This window comes from Rhinolophus sinicus, linkage group LG11, assembly GCF_036562045.2.
Source record: "Rhinolophus sinicus isolate RSC01 linkage group LG11, ASM3656204v1, whole genome shotgun sequence".
Taxonomy (NCBI): Eukaryota; Metazoa; Chordata; class Mammalia; order Chiroptera; family Rhinolophidae; genus Rhinolophus; species Rhinolophus sinicus.
This window is the reverse complement of record NC_133760.1, coordinates 76,380,516-76,398,929: the sequence shown is the minus strand read 5'-3', so window position 1 is coordinate 76,398,929 and position 18,414 is coordinate 76,380,516. Positions and strand designations below refer to the sequence as shown.

Below are 18,414 nucleotides of genomic sequence, written 5' to 3'. Positions count from 1 at the left end.
AAACAATAACATTTACGTTTGTTGAACATTTATTACCTGCTGGGTATGTATTTAATCTGCACAATAACTCTTTTGATGGGGGATCTATTATCATCCCCGTTTCTCAGGTGAGGAAACTGATGCCCTGAACTTGAAGAATTTTCCCAAGATCACACCGGAAGTCAGGATTTGAGCCAAGAGAATCTGACACCAGAATTCAGCCTCTTGATCCCTATAGAGATTATCTTCTAGAAATATTCTGTTTCCAGAATGTGTCCATGGCCGTTTCAGTGACTTGTTCTCCCTTCTTTTCCTTTATCATTCAGTCATATCACCTTTCATGCTCCGAGAAGCACCTTTTTCCCCCATCAGTGGAGTCAGTTCCAGATCCTCAGTGGTGAGAGTTCCCCTCATGCTTGTATCTGGGCTCCCTGTACCGTCCTCACTCTGTTCTGTCCCCATCTCATCCTTGAGCCCTCCCGAGCCCTATACCCTGCTTTCCCGGGCACACGCTCTCCTTTCCTGCGTAATCTGTGCTCTAGGCCCTACACTTAGCTACTGTCAGAAAACGTGTTTTTTTCAAGTGCCTTTATTCCCATATTTTGAAAATTTCATAAAATTTTTACTACCTTTAACAAAGACTTTCTTAATATGTGTAAATAACACAATATTTGTCAATACTAGACTCCTTGACACAAATATTAATAATTACAGTAATAATTTCTATTTAGGCTAAGCATGTATTTTTCTAGATAGAGGCCATATTTGGTAACTTTCTTCATTTGGTTGGAAATTTCTTGTCAGTTTGTACATCTTTTAACATGTGATGTGATCTTATTGTCAGTGATTTTATCTTGGAAAGCCCAAGGAAAACCATATGCAAATTTATTTTCCTCCTATAGGGTAATTTTCTCATAATAAATTTTCAAAAGCAGAAAAACTGGATTGCAGTATATAGTCATATCAATGGCTTGGTTATATATTGTCATACTACTTTTCGATTGTTTTGTATGATTTGTAATTGCAGTAGCAGTATGTGTGTGATGGTTTCTCTACACATTATCAGCATTTGTATGTATTTATGTATATCAGTAAAAAGTTATATATATATGTATATATATATGCTAGTTTTACTCAAGTATTAGATGGTATTATGGAATATTATAGTATTCCATTTTACATATGTAAAAATGTAATACACATTTTTCTATAGGGATTACTAGTACTGTGATCCCCATGCTCATTTTGTCTCTAATTTTTCACTCACATCGAATATACTAACACTGTCTGTTCTGTGCAATAATGGCTGGGCTGGACCCCTGTCGTAGAGCATGGGCTTTGTATGTTGCGTCACTGACAATGGCTGTCACAGATCCTTTCACTCTTCTCTTCCTTTCCTCTTTCTCCTCCTTCCTTTCTCACCCAGTCCAGTTAATTGACTATTTATGGCTTTGAAGGATGAAGGTTTACAATGTTTTGCTACGAGACAAAGAAAAATGAATTGAATCACACAATATGATCTTATTGTCTTTAGAACTTGGTCTTAAACGATCTAACAAAGTTTGATATTCTTTCTGATTGAAACTGTGTAAACTACAATGCACCAAAATAAAGAAATTGCCAAACAAAAATGTCTGTAATCACAAATATTTTTTACATATGTGTTTTCTCACAAAAAGATAGCAGTAAACTAGTCAGTATCAAAATAGGGAGCAATGTTGAAAATGAGAAGTCATGACATTGGAATATATATAAAAAAACATAAGATGTAACCAACCCTTCCTCTCCTGGTTACATATGACCTTGTTGAGGCAGTCATAGCAGTAGCACACATTATTTAGGGTTACATAATGTGAACAAGATGAAAATCTCCACAGCGTATCGATCATATTCAATCAATCTCATGGGCTCCATGTGCAGGCTCCATGAAGGGGGAGGAAGGAGTGGAGGAAAGGGCATGATCAAAGTATTGGAAACAAAACACCAAAAGAACCGTTTGTTATCATGTAGAAGAAACACGTGAGCAATCAACTGAATTATTTATATACAAGAGGAAGATTCTATGATGATTAAAAATTTGAAAATAGACTCCTAAAAAAAGAACCAGAGTTATTGGTATCATTTGCCCTAATGGTGGTTAAATGGCCACGTGCAACACGAAAAAATATTCTACAAAGAACGACTTTTATTAAAAATATTTTTTTCTGAGATAGAAAGCTTAAGTGGAGTTATCTTAAGTGGTAATCTTGTTAGAGTAGGCACACACACACACACAAAAAAATTTGATCATAGATATATTCAAACAGGGAAATGACAAAAAGAATATTGTATTTTCCCTAGAAAAACTTTGGGAATAATGAGCATTAATCCACTTGAGACAGATCAGACGCAGGGTTATTCTATGCTGCAGGATAAACTAGGGATTCATTTAAAGGTGTTATGATTCTTAGAGTTGAAGAAATAGTCAGAACTGGAAATCTGCAAGGAAGTCTGCCCAGCATGAAATGCTTCATGGTGCAGGATGGGTTTGGCTTACCTACTTCGAAGCAGGCTCTACGAAACAGCTCTCTTATAAATTTGATAGGCCAATGCTGCCTAACTCTTGCCTCAGGCCAATACCTTTTGGGTGCAGCTAATACCCAAACTAGAGTTTATTATAGCTCAGGCTCCTTCGTAGCAAAAGAAATAATAATAATAAATATAAAAGAAAATAAAAAATAAAGAAAAGCAAAAAAGAAAAATAAATCACTTTGGCTGCTGCCCAGTTTGTAATTCTTCATTTCACATTCCAAGAAGCCTTCAGTTTATAGAAATGAAAAGAACTGCCAGTTCCCTGCAAGCAACTTGGCCAACTTAGCCTGTAGGGTTCCCCCTTGAACATGCTTCCTTCAATTTGCTTACAAATATTTCTTTAACAGTATGTAACTTCCTCCTGTGGAGTTGGGATTCCCTGCAAGTCATCTAAGCTGCAGTTCTACTGCTCTTCCAGTGATGTAAATGCTCCGCATGTATTTGTGGGGAGTTTTTCTTCACTTACAGCTCTTATATAGGAATGTGGTATCTGCTGGCACAACCTCTGTCTTTTAAAACATCTTCAGAAAATGTGTATTTTCAAGTTTCCTGTAAATCACTGCTTATGAGAGTTTAATGTGCATACAAACAACTGGGGACCTTACTAAACTGCAGATTTGGGTTCAATAAATCTGAAGATTCTGAGATTTTGGTTTCTAACAAGTGCTCAGGCCATGCTGGCACTGCAGGTCCCCAGGCCACACTTTGAGGAGCAAGACTTTAGTAATCAGTTTGAGCAAGACACAGAGAGAGACAAAGATGACGCAGCTGCAGACAGAGAAATGAAGAGAGTGACAGAGAAATCTCTTTTCTTTTTTTTCCCTACAAAAAGATTTTTACGGTCTTTATAATACCTCCACACACACACCTGCTTTAAAACACAGTCCCATTCTCTCCTAAGCAGCTGAATTGATCAGAGGCAAAGTCATCAGTGCAGAATTAAGTCCGTTCTTCAGTACATGCAAAAGCTGATGTTGCGATCACAAATTTTCTCTGGAATGAGTGGAAAAAACACTCATCATCTGATTATAAGAAAGTAAAGTTCTCCATAAAGACAAGACCACTTAATGACCAGTCAATATGAACTTATATGTTTTTTAAAGAGTGAAATACTTTATGATTAAGCATCGTTATGCTGAAGGTAGTGGTAGTGGAGATAAATTTCCCCCAAATAAAAACAACTCCTGGTCAATAGTTTATTTACTAGGGAAAGGGCCAAAAGGAAAGAGAGTTTCCTTTGTTAAATAATGGAGTTCTGACTTAAAGCCAGATGGGTTGCTACAAAACAAAGGGCTTTCCTAGAGGACTCCTCCCAAACATTTACATTGACTTAAGAAATATATAGAAATTTTATATATAATTTCATGGTCGTATTCAGGGGCTAATGTCATTTTTATTTTTCATCATTTCATTAGTCAAAATAGGACGTTTAAATTAATTATTTGTTAAAATAAAATGTGATGTTTCTAGTATGCTGCTTAAACACTCTACTAGTACACTATAAAGTGTAAATATCTCAGATTATATTACATTATATTATACCATATTATATTGTAATTTGTTCTATTAAGTTTTCTGAGAATCACATTGGATAAGATTTATGGAGTTTCCATATTTCTGAAGTGTCGTCATGATATTGTTTCCCTTGAATAGGAGGATGTGTGGTCATTGTCCACATACCTAAATACTCCACTTCTCTTGTTGCCAGAAAATGGGTTCCTGGTGAACACCACAGGAAAGTATTCAAGGGCGCACCAAATAAGCAAATCAAGCAGTGAAGTTATTAAAGCAGGACAGTGCACTCTCAAAAACGGAGAGCAGGCAGCCTGGAGAAGAGCAAAGGGGTTTAGGAATTTATTACCCTCAAAATGGGGGTGTGAAATATTCAAAATTTAGCGGTGGCATTATAGGCTTTCCCAGGAGGGTCTTCACTGACCTCCTTCCCGTCAGGAGGGATTTTTGTCTTTATCTGGCTTTTGTTGGAACTGTCATGGCAGCACAGGTGGTGGAGCTTTTCCCTGCCTGGAAGACTAATGATATTAGACTCCATTACAATTACCTAAGGTGCACCCTGTGCAGCAAGATGGAGTCCTGGTCTGCTCTCAGCTCCCAAAATGTAGTCTCACCTGTCTGGTAGCTGCACCTTTTCTTAAGACTGACATCATTTCCTCTCTCCTTTGTCGCCTTCTTTCCTCCCTCTCCCTGCCGCAACCCTATGCTTTCTGCCTAAGGCTACACTCCCAACTCGATGCAGTGTGATAATCTGTTCAAGACCTGACTCCAATTTTTATGTAAATTGCTATTCGCAAGACTTATATTAAATATTTTAAGTCTTTGATTGGATAGGATGTAATTATTACTTTTATTATTGATATAAAACTATCTAGCTGAAAAAATGTGCCAAATATTTATTTACCTCTCATTCTAAGCTTTCTGAATACCTTAACCCCTGGTTATAGTAATGTTTAGACTAAGATTTCCTCTCTTTGAAGAATGCTAGAAAAATTATTTTGGTAGGGCTGGTATAATCCAGTTATTAAAATAGTCAAGGTAGGTAGATCATCCGACTTCATGGCAGGTAGTTTGATTTTTATATGTCATCATGATGAGATGGTGAATTGACTTGCAATTTTGCTTGGTCTGTGAGCACAATTTAAAAAGAACTCAATGTGATTTGTGTTTTCTTATTTAACATTTTCTCAATATTTAGATTACTTGCATGCTAACAAATCAGATTGTTATGATTGTTTTTAATGTAATTTGTGAAAAAAATCTCAAAGAAAAAATATTTTCAGATAAAAGAAAAAAGCAAGTCTATAAATGTTGAATACCTACTTTTAGAAATAAAATTTCTAAAGAAAATCACAAATTTCATCAGATTGAGTTCTAAATCCAGAACAATAATAATGATGATAATAATAAGATGATGGCCTAATTTTTTGAAAGTAGGATAAATTGTCAGCTGCCTTGAAAATCACATTGTTTTAAGATAAGAGAATATATTTTGTGACCTATCTGGACCCTCTGTCAAACATCGTATTTGAGAGTCTTCATATAGAAGTTGTATTTAATTTAAGGTTAGGGGATTTTTTCCCCCTTATCAACTGTTTAATGGAAACATTTTTAATGCTATATAAAGCTTCCTGAGAATGAAATAAAAGATGGCAAAGGATATATCTCAGTATTCAGATTAAAACTGAAAGCCAAAAACCAGCCCCTAACGACACACATTTGATGTAGATTTAGGCTTTTCACACCTTGCTGTATTCACACCTTTGCCAGGGCCTGCCTCGTCATTGATGTATTTACCTCCCCCACCCTTGACTTTGGGCTGGGTCACACTGGACTTGCCTTGGCCAACAGAAGTGGGCAGAAGTGACAACATGCTATTTCCAAATCTAGGCTTCTAGGAGCCTTGCATAGTTTTCCTCTTGTGCAGCTGCCACTTCTTGGATCATGAGGAGAACCTACTCCAAATAGCTTGCTGATCCAGGAGTATGAGAGACGCAGGGAGCAGAGCCAGCACAGCCTGCAGTGAGCAGCCGAGCTGCCCCCGCCACCACAGCCTAGATCAGCCTAGCCCCAGTCCATTCCACCCGTAAATCTGTGAGAATGCATGGTTGTTTAGAGCCACTGAGTTTTGTAGTACTTTGTGCCAAATTATTGCAGCAATAATTGATTGATACACCCTAAATTTCAGTTTGAAAATGTCTGTTAAATATATGATGAAAAAAGTGTTGTCTCATCATCTTTCACTTTTAATTAGCTGTTATGATATCATTCAGACACAGCTATAAAGCTTCATCTGCACTGATGCAGTACTTATAATACCTTTACCAGATTTAGTTAGCACACCAGAAAGAATTGCACTTTTCTACACAGGATTGGCTACCCAAAAGTTTTCCCAAGGAAGTTAAATACCCAGTCAGATCAATTTGGTTTTGACTAACAATAGATTTGAAAAGAAAATTTAAAGCAAACTGACATAGCAATAGCTAAAGGCCAGACATAGTTTTCCACTATCAATATTTTGAGATAATTGGAACGATAAAAGCCCTAATGCAAGGCTATCAGTGAAATATAAATATTGGCAGAAATTCTACAATTATGTATTTGGAATTTCATTTGAAGGTTTGTTATATTGCAGAAATACCAGATATATCTTAAGAGATGTTACTGGCAAAATCTTGACAGGATTGAGTTGAAAGGAAAGAAGAAACCTGGTGAACAATGCTAGTTTTGAAATGCTTACTGATGTTCTTCACTGGGTGCCCCTGTGCCTTCCCCTGCCCCACCCATCCCCATGTCTAGGGAAGGATTATTACAGAAGAAAATCTTGATTCCAAAAGCCTTGGTCCTGGGAGAATTCAGGACATAAAAATTTGTTGGGTGATGCATGAGCAAGGATTTCTGCTCAATAGAGAGGAAATTGGGAAAATAAGCAAAGTAATTTTTGACACTTTGTGTGTCCTTAGCACGTGCCCAGATTAGTTAGGAGGATCGAAGAGCAGAGATACCATGCCTCCTGCTTCTGAGGAGGGTCCCCGGAAGCAGCAACCTCCCAGGTTTCTCTGCACCACGGCCCAGTGGTTATTCTCTCCACACCACCTTCACCATGGGAGGCTCTGTGATATTGCACCCTGCCTGCCCATGTGGAGTCATCAGTCAGACTCGCACAGAGTCCCAAGAGAAGGACAGAAGGAGCAAAAAGTGTCTCTAGCCCTGGGCACGTATGAAGGACCTTGTATCAGGGTCTTGAATGGATCAGTGACCAAGGACAGGTAGAATGATGTACCTATCTGCAAACCCAAGATGCACAGCTAAGGAAGAGCCTCTCCCCAGACCCACCCCGAGATTTCCTGGCAATTCATTAATTATGCCTCTGGAATGGAGATGCAACCCCAGCAAACTGGAAGAAACTAGGAATTGACCGAGATGAAGGTTCTGCCACCTGAAGGAATTGGAGTTTGTTAAAGAAATTAAATTCAGTTACAGAAAAAGAGAAACTTTCACATCACAAGGGACTTTGATAGTATCTAGAATGTTTCCACTTTAAAAAGTCTGAAGCAAGTAAGGCAAAATGATATTATTTGACCAGGCTTGATGGTAGGTGTTCATCATACTATTTTCTGTATTTGGATGGTGAACTAATTACGATAAGAATACTTTAAATATATTTATTCCAATCCTGAATCTGTAGACTGAAATTTATACCCTTAAGCCTATATCTGTTATAAGCTTGGCAGTGTCCTCAGGCTTTAAAAGTGTCATCTTATCAGCTGTTCACAGCACCCTATTGGGTAAATGTCAATTACATTTTTTCATTTTACAAATTTAAAAAGTCGAACTAAATTAAAGAGATAGCATGAAAAGAATACTTTCTCAGACACCTTGGTTTGCTTTTTTTAAAAATATAGAAATAGTTGTTTATTTTTTTAAAGAAAATAAAATTTAAAATATCATTTAAAATACTGAAAATGGAAAGGCTCAAATCGAGGACGATTCCAGTGGACGCTTCAAGTCAGAACCAAAATAGGAAAGGGTCAGCTGATGAGGCAAGGTTTCTTCTAAAAAATAGTATTTTTCCATGTATACGAGGTGTGATCAAAAACTACAGTGAGGGGAGGGCGGGTGGCTCAGTTGGTTAGAGGACGGGCTCTCAACCATAAGGTTGCCTGTTCGACTCCCACAAGGGATGGTGGGCTGTGCTCCCTGCAACTAACAATGGCAACTGGACCTGGAGCTGAGCTGCGCCCTCCACAACTAAGATTGAAAGGACAACAACTTGACTTGGAAAAGTTCCAGAAGTACACACTGTTCCCCAATAAAGTCCTGTTCCCCTCCCCCAATAAAATCTTAAAAAAAAAAAAAAAAAAAACTATGGCGAATGCTGCTGCCAAGTGCCATCAAATGGGAAGCAGCGCATGGAACCTTAGTAACAGTGTGTGACAAGTTTCAACTTGTTCGGTGCTGTCGGTGGGTGTGAGCTACGATAGAGAGGTGTGTTTTAAAGTGTGCCATAAATCATGGATCACGAACAACGTATTAACATGAAATTTTGTTTCAAACTGCAAAAAAGTGCTAAAGACACACAGGAGTGTTAAAATTATTTCATGGTGATGCTGCAGTGACCATGAAGATCATCTTATTAGAGCCTTTAAAAAACAATGTGTGTAGAAAATGACCTGAGAAATGGGCAGTTTCCATCATGACAATACTCCATGTCACATATCGCTTCCAGTACGGCAATTTCTGTCAAATAAAAACATTACAATGTGTCCTTATCCTCCTTACTCACTGGACCTGGCACCTGTGACTTCTGGCTCTTCCCCAAAGTCAAAATGATTCAGGACATCGAGGCAGCCACGACAGTGCAACTAACGACATTCACAAAACAGGACTTCCAGAGCTGCTTCAGAAAGTGGCAAGAACGACAGGATAAATGTGTTCAAAGTGAGGGGGATTAATGGCAGTGTGTCTTTTACTGTAATAAATTTTTTATAATTTAAACATTCACCATATCTTTTGATCACACCTCGTAAAATGGAAAATATGGAAGAAGTATGGCCGGTATGGGAAGAAGGCCCGAATGGAATTCAGTGAATGGAGGTGAATAGGGGAAGGTGTGAGAGGTGGTGATGGTGACAATCAGGGTAAATATTCAGCTGAACACAGATTGTAAAACTATTGACATTTGTGTACTTGCATGTAAATAGTCACTCTCTGAACCCCCTCCCCTGTCACCCTTCTTCTAAGGGCCCCCACCCTCCCAATGAGCTAGCAACCAGCCAAGCAAGACTGGAGGCACAGCTCCAGTGTGGGGACCCAAGTATGGAATGACTGCTAGATGGTTCTGCCATATTGGTTATTAATTTTTTTATATCATACCTAGTGATAATTCTACTTATAATCCAAGCTATACTCCTTCTTCTGAACTCATCAACAAAGGCACATTTGAGCAGCCTCAGCTTCTGAATATTGGAAAATGTTGGAAAGATGCCTGCTTCTTAAAACCTTGATTATCATTATAAGTGATCACACCTTAGATTCCTAATCCTAAAGTGGGAATTAGATGGGCCACCTGAGAGTACGAAGAGGACCTGGGAAGAGGACCTGGGAACGGTGGTGGGAAGGGAGAGAGAAAGCTGTACCATGGAGTAAGGGGGTCTTGAGAGGAGAGGGAGAACACAAAAGGCAGCTAAGATCATCATCTTGCCCTGAGCAGGCCCTCCCCAGACCACTTAGGAGTCCATGTCCCCTAAATTAACAGGTGCTACAGTTATCTACCAACCTGCAATGTTGCATTGCCCCACAAAACTCTGTAAGAACAAATCATTTTTGTGTATTTAAACTTCAGTTTTCTCATCTCTAAGATGGCTCGTTTGGATGTGTCCCCTTTAGCTCTGTATTTTTAGTAACACATAATATACGAGTTGACCTTTAACCCTGGTTCTAAAAAAAAAAAAGAGGGCAAATGCATTGCCATGTAGCCATTTTTTAGTAAATGATTTGGAGAAAGTTATTAACTTGCCTCCAAGCCTAAAGTTATCTGTGTGGGTATCAAAGAAAAAATATTTGTTCTTCTTTACATCACCTATTCATTTCAATGCTTGTACTATGCTAATAATGCTTCATTTTGTTTTAAATTTCTCATAAAGTGTGAACCAATTCTCAGCTATTATAACCAGACTAAGATCTGTTTCTCCCTGGTGCCAGCTTCTTGTTGAGGCAGGTTAATGAAGATCTGTGGGTTTTCCTCTCATTAAGAATTCATTTTGGCATTGACAACGCTTCACTGATCATTATGATCCTGTGTGCTGCTGTTGATTCCACTTGGCCTTGGACTTGGCCAAGAAGGCTGGCCAAGAGGCCAAGAAGGCCCTCCTTTGAGTACTAGTTAAGCATTCACTCACAGGCCTCCCCAGAAAGTCCATTTCTTGCTGGAATGCAGGACATGCTTTCTCCCTGTTCCTGTTGACTTTTTTCACAGTCAAGATTACTCATCGCAGCTGAAGACTGAATAACAATAGATGGGAAACGGTTTCCACATTTTTCCATAGAACATAACCCCAACTGCTTTGCAGCCAGCATTTATGAAGGAAGAGTTAGATGAACAGCAATCTCCTAGCAATCATTAGAGGTAGACTGGGCACTACACAACACATGGACCCTGACACCACCCTTTTCTAGCATATCATGTTTGTTAACACACAATTTGTTCAAAGAATTTAGAAATACAATTTGGCAGAAATAAAATGAAGAAAGACCAACTTTGGAAAATCTTTAGTATTCTCATGATGATTAGCCAGCATAATTAAATTCATGCCAACATTTGTGACCTGCTCCCAGCTACATAGATGAAACTGATTCTTTTCTTAAAATGTGTTGCCTTTTTGCTATAAATAAGAGGCTGTCTTTTGTAGTTCTTATACATTCATGTCATCTCTATAACTAGATAATTAACTCTAGGGGTTCCATCCTCTCTTTCTCCTTTTCCTCCTCCTTTTGTGCCCTCCCACATTCCCTTTTCTAGGCTGCCAGTATTTTAAATGTAACATGTGTCCCTTTAGGTATATGCCCAGGTTTTTTATTTTAACTCATAATTTGACTTTTTATGGTATATGGAAACTTAAGTAAAAAAAATCCTTTCCACTTTTGGATAATGAATTTCCTGATTTACTATAATCCCAAAGTAAAAGTGACTGATTCTTGTTTAATTCATCTTGTGCTACTTTATAATAAGGTAAAGAAAGAAGCCCCCAATTCAGGAATAGATAAAATATTTTAATTACTAACAATTTTTAAAATTCTAATCAATTAGTAGAAAAGTTAACTCTCCCTCAGCTCACAACCAAGCATATTTTTTTAAAAAAAAATCATCTCTAGTAAACCTGAAGCTCCAATGAAATATTCCTACAATTGAAAATATTTCACCTGTTTTGTAACGATGGCCTGACCTTTTGGCATGAATTTCCTTTGTTCCAGAAAAGATCAGTAATAAAATTATAGAAAAGTTTAATATTTTTATTTCTTATTTCAAATCGTTTGGGAGCGTTTCAGAAGGCGCTGGGAAACTTTCAATTCTGCATGCCATGCCTGCTTCCTCCAAGTTTCCATCCACAACGACTAAATGTAAACCAGTGTCACCGAAAGCACACCCCACAGCGCACCCACACAGATTCCTTCCTAGTGTTTAGATGTGAAATGCACCTAAAGGTTCCGAGCCATTTTTCATCCCTTCCTCTGTGAAACGGGGTAATAGTTGTGTCTGAGGCAGCGATGAACAGACATGGCTTAGGGCGATAGGAAGACACGGCTTAGAACCGCGCAGGATTCTTGTTGAAGCTCGGGTGCCTATTCTGGGCTCTCTCCACTCGCCACCCCTGGTGGGATGATGCACTGAGAAAAGACTCGCTCTCCCCAGGACTCCTCTCAGCGGCTCCTAGCTAGGAAAATGTTGCCCTGGGTTTACAATACCCGCCCAAGCAGCCCAGCGAGAGTGAAACGCTTTCTCACTGCTCTGTGGCCCCGGCGGGCGATTCTCGCCCTCTGCTGCCAGAACCTCTGGGATGTGCCCAGACCCGGCGCTGCGCACGTCCCAGCCAACCCCCAGCCGAACAAACCCTTGGCCCGCGGCCAGGAGGCTCCCTCCCAGCCACCGCCCCCGCCAGCGCCTTTTTTTTTCCCCCCATACAATACAAGATCTTCCTTTCTCAGTTTCCTTAAATCACAGCACAGGGAAATCTGCTCAGAGCCTTCATCCAGCTACGGGCCAGCATGTCTGGGGGCAAATACGTAGACTCCGAGGTAGGCTCGGGTGGGTGCGCGCCGGGCCGGGCACGCCAAGAGTGCCTGCTTCTGCTATCGCCCACTCCAAATACCCCGGCTGCTTTCCTCGCCCCAGCCCTCTCTCGACTTCGGGGCACTCCTCTCGCGCTGGCACTGCTGAGGAATGGGCCTGGGCGGGGAGGTGAAGAGGAGGCGGGAATGTTCTGTTTTCCTACTGGGAACGGGCTCGGGATGAGGGGTCAGGGGGAGCTAAGCTAGAGGGAAAAGGGGATTCGGGATCCTGAAGTTGGATTTCCCTGACCCAGGATGCGTTTCTGGGTGGGGTCCCATGTGCTGCCTTACTGCAGGACCCCCACGGTCCGGCCCGTGCCTGCTGGGAGGCGGAGAGCTGAATCCGGGTGGGAGGTCATTCACCCGCAGTCCTGAGGACTGTCCCAGCGACTCCCCGCCAGGCGCCTGGACCGCCTGGCCCCGCGACGGCGTGCGCGGTGTTTGCACTTTCCAAAGCTCTTAGGCCACCTCAAGAACTCTTCCCGCAACTCTGCGCCTGGCAGGGGTGTTTGGAGAGGGACGCACTTCCCTTCCCCCAACTACCACCACCCCTTCCAACCTCCCTCCCGCCGGGAGTAGAGACCTCGTTATCCTAAAACGCAGCCGCCGTTTAGCCACCGGTCGGCAGCCTGGGAGTGACCTGAGGGTGGGTCGGGGAAGTAGTGCAGGTGAGATAATCGTTCCAGGGAGGTTTTGGGATCTGACACTTGGGTACGCCCAGAGACGGGGCATGCGGCCTGTAAGCACCACGGGGGTTGGAGGAGCTGTGGAAGGACAAAGGGCACAGGGAGGGTGGGTAGTGCGGGCAGGTGCTGGGAGACGCGGCAGGAAGCAACGAAATGGGGATACTCCATGGTTCAGGGAGTTCAAGTTGAATCTTAAGGATGAAGCTGGAAAGATTATGGAGAGGGGGGGAATGGGGTCCAGGGACCGGAAAATGGAGCAGGTGAAGCACTCGGAGTGAGGGAGAGGGGCTGGAAAGAAGTCAGAGGTGGGTCCCGTCCCCCACACCCCAGCTGCCGGGGTCTCTGCAGGGTACAGTGGCTGGGCGTGCGCTAGGCGGGGGCCAGGGTGGACTGCGCGGCGGGATTTGCCCTGACCCCTGGCGGCGGGCGGGGGAGGCAGGCGCTCCCTGCCTGGTACGAAGGGGTGTGGTGTCCTCTCCCCGATCCTCTTAAAAAGCTGCGGCGCCAAGGGGCTGGCTGCGCGCGGAGCCACTGGTAGAAGTGTTTCGTTAGATTTTGAGCCTTGGGGCTTGTTCCTCCTCCAGGCTGACTTCTGATCGCTTGTTTTTCTTTTTGAACATTTCTTCCCACCGCCGGTGCCACTCTCCCTCTCCTGGCCGTCCGCCCTCTGCAGGGACATCTCTACACTGTCCCCATCCGGGAACAGGGCAACATCTACAAGCCCAACAACAAGACCATGGCAGACGAAATGAACGAAAAGCAAGTGTACGACGCGCACACCAAGGAGATCGACCTGGTCAACCGCGACCCCAAGCATCTCAACGACGACGTGGTCAAGGTAAGGTGACGCGGCCAGCGAGGAAGGGATGTGCCCCAAGGGGACGCTGTCAGGGCCAGAGCAGCTCTGCTTTGGCAAGCAGCCTGTGCTTGCTTCTCCACCTTTGACACACACACACACACACACACACACACACACACACACCGTCTCCTGGGCTCCATGTGTGGGAGCTCCAGCGGTCGTCAGAAATAGCTCATCTCCCCTCCCCCCTCCTGCTGGTTAGTTCAGCTGGAATTTAGTGAACTTGAGTTTTGTAGGCTTTCATACAACTGCACTCTTCTCCTGGCAAATGAACCCCTGATCTCAGCAACAGACTTGCACTCCTTGGAAGGGTGAGATGGTTACACTACAGGTCACCCTTTCTCCGTTCCCAGGTTGAAAGTCCAGTGAAGGGTGTGCCCACTGCACACAGAATTAAAGCAGTAAGGTCATTTTGTAAGGTCTTGTGCCAAAGGTGAAAGCCAGAACACGGAGTGGGCAAATTCCCTCAGCTAAAATTAAGTAACCTGAAGTGATTTCTTTCAAATAATAAAGTGGGTAGAAGTGCTTCCAACTAAAGACAGGTTACACAAATCCACATACACGTATATATCTACATCTACATCTATGCTATTTTAAGTGGAAAAAGATGGCACTGTGCACAGTTAGCAAATTTACAAAATCAAAAGTAACATGCACCTCTTGGTTTCTCCCATAGGCACCTCTAGGTAGGTGTGGAAAGTTGCTTCTTTAGTGACTGCCTGGGTCAGCCTTCCCTGAGTTAATGGGACACTCAGGTTGGAGTTCCTTTCTATATTTTCACGATGTGCTTGTGAGATTCAAAACAGGTTAATTAAACAGGTTATTGGCCAAACTTAGATCTGACTTGGGGGTCAGTTTTCTATTTCATTATGTTATTCAACTTTGACCCTTTCAGCAAATCAAGTCAGAGGAATTTATTGTCTGAACCCATCTGGACTGTGAAGTCATGGGCCTGAGCCATCCTTGGCAGAGGGTTTGCTTTGAGAGGCCAGGAGGGCCCAGGGAAGTCCTCAGCTGGAAGATGGAGTGCAAAGACCCAGTTCTGTACCATCCCAGAGTAGCCAATGGGGTACGTGAGCAATTCCCACCCACCAGCCCTCCTACCTGCAGATGGAAGGAGCAACAGGGCAGAGACTGTTCACATTTATGAATAATATATTTCAAAAAGGGGAACAATTTAATCTGTAACTGGAAGGAAAATGACTCTCTGTAACTGTCAGAATTGACTCTCTTGGCTCTCCGGTGGAGGAAAAAGGGAAGCTGGAGTGTTAGCAAGTTTTTCTAATAGCCAGATTATGGAATATTTAAAAGCAGCAGCAATAACAGAAGTACCTTATAAACGGAAAATTAGAATTGCTAAAAGCTATTTACTGAAAACATTACCTTAAAAGGGGTAAGGGCATTTTTGCTTTTTCCCCCTTCTCATGTGGCTTTGGACACAAGGAGAGAAGCCAGGAAAAGAGGCAGATTTCAGAAAGGGCTGGCTGCACGGAGCCTCCCTGTTGTCCCATGGCAGGGCGAGTGAGGTTCCTGGAGCAAGCAAAGCTCGAGTGAGTCAGAGAGGCCAGCAGCGTGGCTGTGGGTCTCCACACACAGCATGACTAAGCTGAGGAAGAAAGGCCCGCTGGGAAAAGAGACTTCAATGCAGATGGAAAAAAGGCATAACAGCCTCAGAGGAAACAGCAGTTTACCAAATGGCATTTCAAAGAGCAAGGGTGCGGATCCTCATATTAAAGAAATTCAGAGGAAGAGTTAGAGCATGCTCCTGCTGGCCTAGAGAGAGCAAACCCCGCCCACCTGCTCACAGACATGTGACCAAACAACAGTCAGAAAAGTGGACCTTGAGAAGAATTTGGTAGGCCCGCTTACTCAGATGCCTCACCTAAAGAGGACTCAGAATGCCCTGCGGAGAAACCCAAAGGGTGCCCTCTGCCAGGAGGGCTGGAAAGGGGGGTCACACCCTTTGGAGTCTCTTAGCTTATAATTTTTTTCTTTGAGTCCAAGCACAAACATAATGACAGAAACAAGGATATACCTCTCCATGTTACCATGACAGAAAAGAAAAAAAAATATTTTGATGACATAAAGACATCCAGAGTTTCGCTGCTAATGTATGGCAGCTTAAAACTTCATGTGATAATAAAGAATCTACTATTAAAGGTACCAAATCAGGGAAGGAAATATCTGTCCTAAAGACCAACAGCTCTGTAAAGTGGCTCTGTCTGCTTCTGTAGTCATTATCCACTGTGACTATTTAAATTTAAATTTAAAGTAATTTACGTTAAATAAAATCTAAAATCCAATTCCTCAGTCACACTGGCCACATTTGGAGTTCTCAGCACAAGACTGGTGGCTTGTCTATTGGACAGCACAGTCATAGAACTTTTCTGTCTTCACGGAAATGGCTACTGGACAGCACCAGTCTAGAGTGTTTCCTGAATTTGAAAAGGTTCCTGTACCAAACTTAGAAAAATAACTCTAGATGGAGAAGACATTAAACGCTGATGTACAGTGTGAGGAACATAGGATCCTCTCAGTCCATAAAACAGCTGTTTAGGGAAGGAAAGAAAACCCAGAAGCTAGGTATGTCATGAATTTATATTTCAAGAAAGTGGAGTATCATCACCTATTCCTCTGGTGATAGTGACATGAATTAGTTTATACCATTTGTTCCATTAAATTAGTTTCTTACCTTACTAAAGGTTTCTGCACCATATTATGAGATACCTGTGTAGACATTTATCCCAAAAGAGTAGGCTACGAATGCTTTTTAAAATTTCCTCTAATTAAACTGATCCCAACTTCAGACCCTTCATTTTCCTTCCAAGAGTTCTGTCTTATTTTCATTCATATGTTTATTATGTAATTATTTGGAATTTCTAGATAAGTAAAATGGCTTCAAATCTATGATTCTGATAACACATTGGCCACCAATCAATTCATCTATTTAAGTCTTATCATATTCTAAACTAAACACTGTGCTGCATACTACAAATGGTAATTCCTAAAATAAGTCCTAGCAATCACAAAGATTAGAGTTAATGAGACAAGATACATATAGATAAACAGTTTTAAATCTACACACATACAATATCACAATAGTAAGTCATTGCCAAATGGTAACTAATAGGTTCTTTTTTACTTTGACTTCCAGGAAACAAAACTATTAATAGATTTTAAGTTTCATTAATTTATGTTACTTATTCTCTCCCACATATAGTTTAGAATTTTCACTTTCTTTTTTCTTTTACAATCGGCATGCTGTTTTCTGTAGTCTCTATTTTAAGCCCTCTTATCATCATTTTGGATGTAGACCAAATAAATTCTAAGATAAATCAAAAGTAATATTAAATATTGCATAATAAAAAGGTTTTCAAAAAGTAAATTGCATTAATTATCTTGGTCTTGGTAGTCATTCTACAATGTAGATGTATATCAAATGATCACATTGTACACTTCAAATATATACAATTATATTTGTCAATTATTCCTAAGTCAAGTTCTTTTAGGTGAATAGTGTTGATATTACCGTATTTTGCCATGTATAATGCACACCCACGTTTTTGGCCCAAACTTACAGGGAAATAATCTTTCATTTTAATTTTTTAATTCAAATTTTCATTTGTTTACATTTAGGTACTGTTTTGTATTATAAAGGAATTTTAGCATTTATGTTTTAACATATTATGGTATAAGAAATTTTATGAAACAGATAATTACCAAACACAAGAACAGGTACAAGGTATAAGAAATTTTATGTACCGGTAACAAATTTACTATATCTATGCATCATAGAAAACCAAGAACTCTTTTTCATTGCAAGTTCGTTGTAAGTTCAACAAAACTGATTATTGTATTCCAGGGTATTATTTTCCGTACAAATATCGTTATTGATTTCTAGCGTTACATGTTTAACTCATAAGCGTAAATAAAAGAATTAAAAACATTTTTATATATATGGAATTAGTACTACCTAGGTATAATGTGCATCTTTATTTTTCCCTCATAAATTTGGGCAAAAAAGTGCACATTATACATGGCGAAATACAGTAAGTGTCAGGAAGACCCTACCATGGATAGGGCATTGAAGTGGGAGAAGGAGAAAGCATTAGAGAGTTTAAAGGAGAGGAGTATAAAGGAGATGCAGTCTGAGTTGGGTTGTAAAAGACAGATGGAATGCGTATAGCTGAGAAAAGCACAGAGGGCATTCATTCTACATGAGCAAACCATGGAAATGGGAAGGTCTCACTAAGGGCCTGAGTCTGAAAGGTTTAGTATCCCGTTTTGATTGGAATTAGAGTTCATGTGGCTGAGTGGCAGGTCACAAAGATGAAAAGACTCATCGTGGTCATATGGTACAGTCCTGAATCCAGCATTCAAGATAAGTTTGGACTTTATCATGTCAGCAGTAAAAAGCCAGGAAGACTTCAGCATGAGGATGGCATGATGAAGGTGGGCATTTTGGAAGATGACTGTTAA

At 41.1% G+C, this 18,414-nt stretch overlaps 1 protein-coding gene across 3 annotated transcripts in view; it reads left to right on the top strand.

Annotated features, from left to right (window-relative positions):
- The first annotated feature begins 12,214 nt into the window (after positions 1-12,214).
- Positions 12,215-18,414, top strand: part of CAV1 (caveolin 1) — a 36,933-nt gene continuing 30,733 nt past the window's right edge. Inside the window, exons 1-2 of one of the 3 annotated variants that reach the window (XM_019743219.2) lie at positions 12,215-12,357; positions 13,750-13,914. In XM_019743219.2, coding sequence (XP_019598778.1) covers positions 12,328-12,357; positions 13,750-13,914 — 195 coding nt within the window. In that variant the 5' untranslated portion in view covers positions 12,215-12,327. Of the gene's footprint in view, positions 12,358-12,755; positions 13,059-13,191; positions 13,382-13,749; positions 13,915-18,414 lie in introns of those variants that run through there. The other 2 variants (XM_019743220.2, XM_019743221.2) reach the window with 2 other exon arrangements.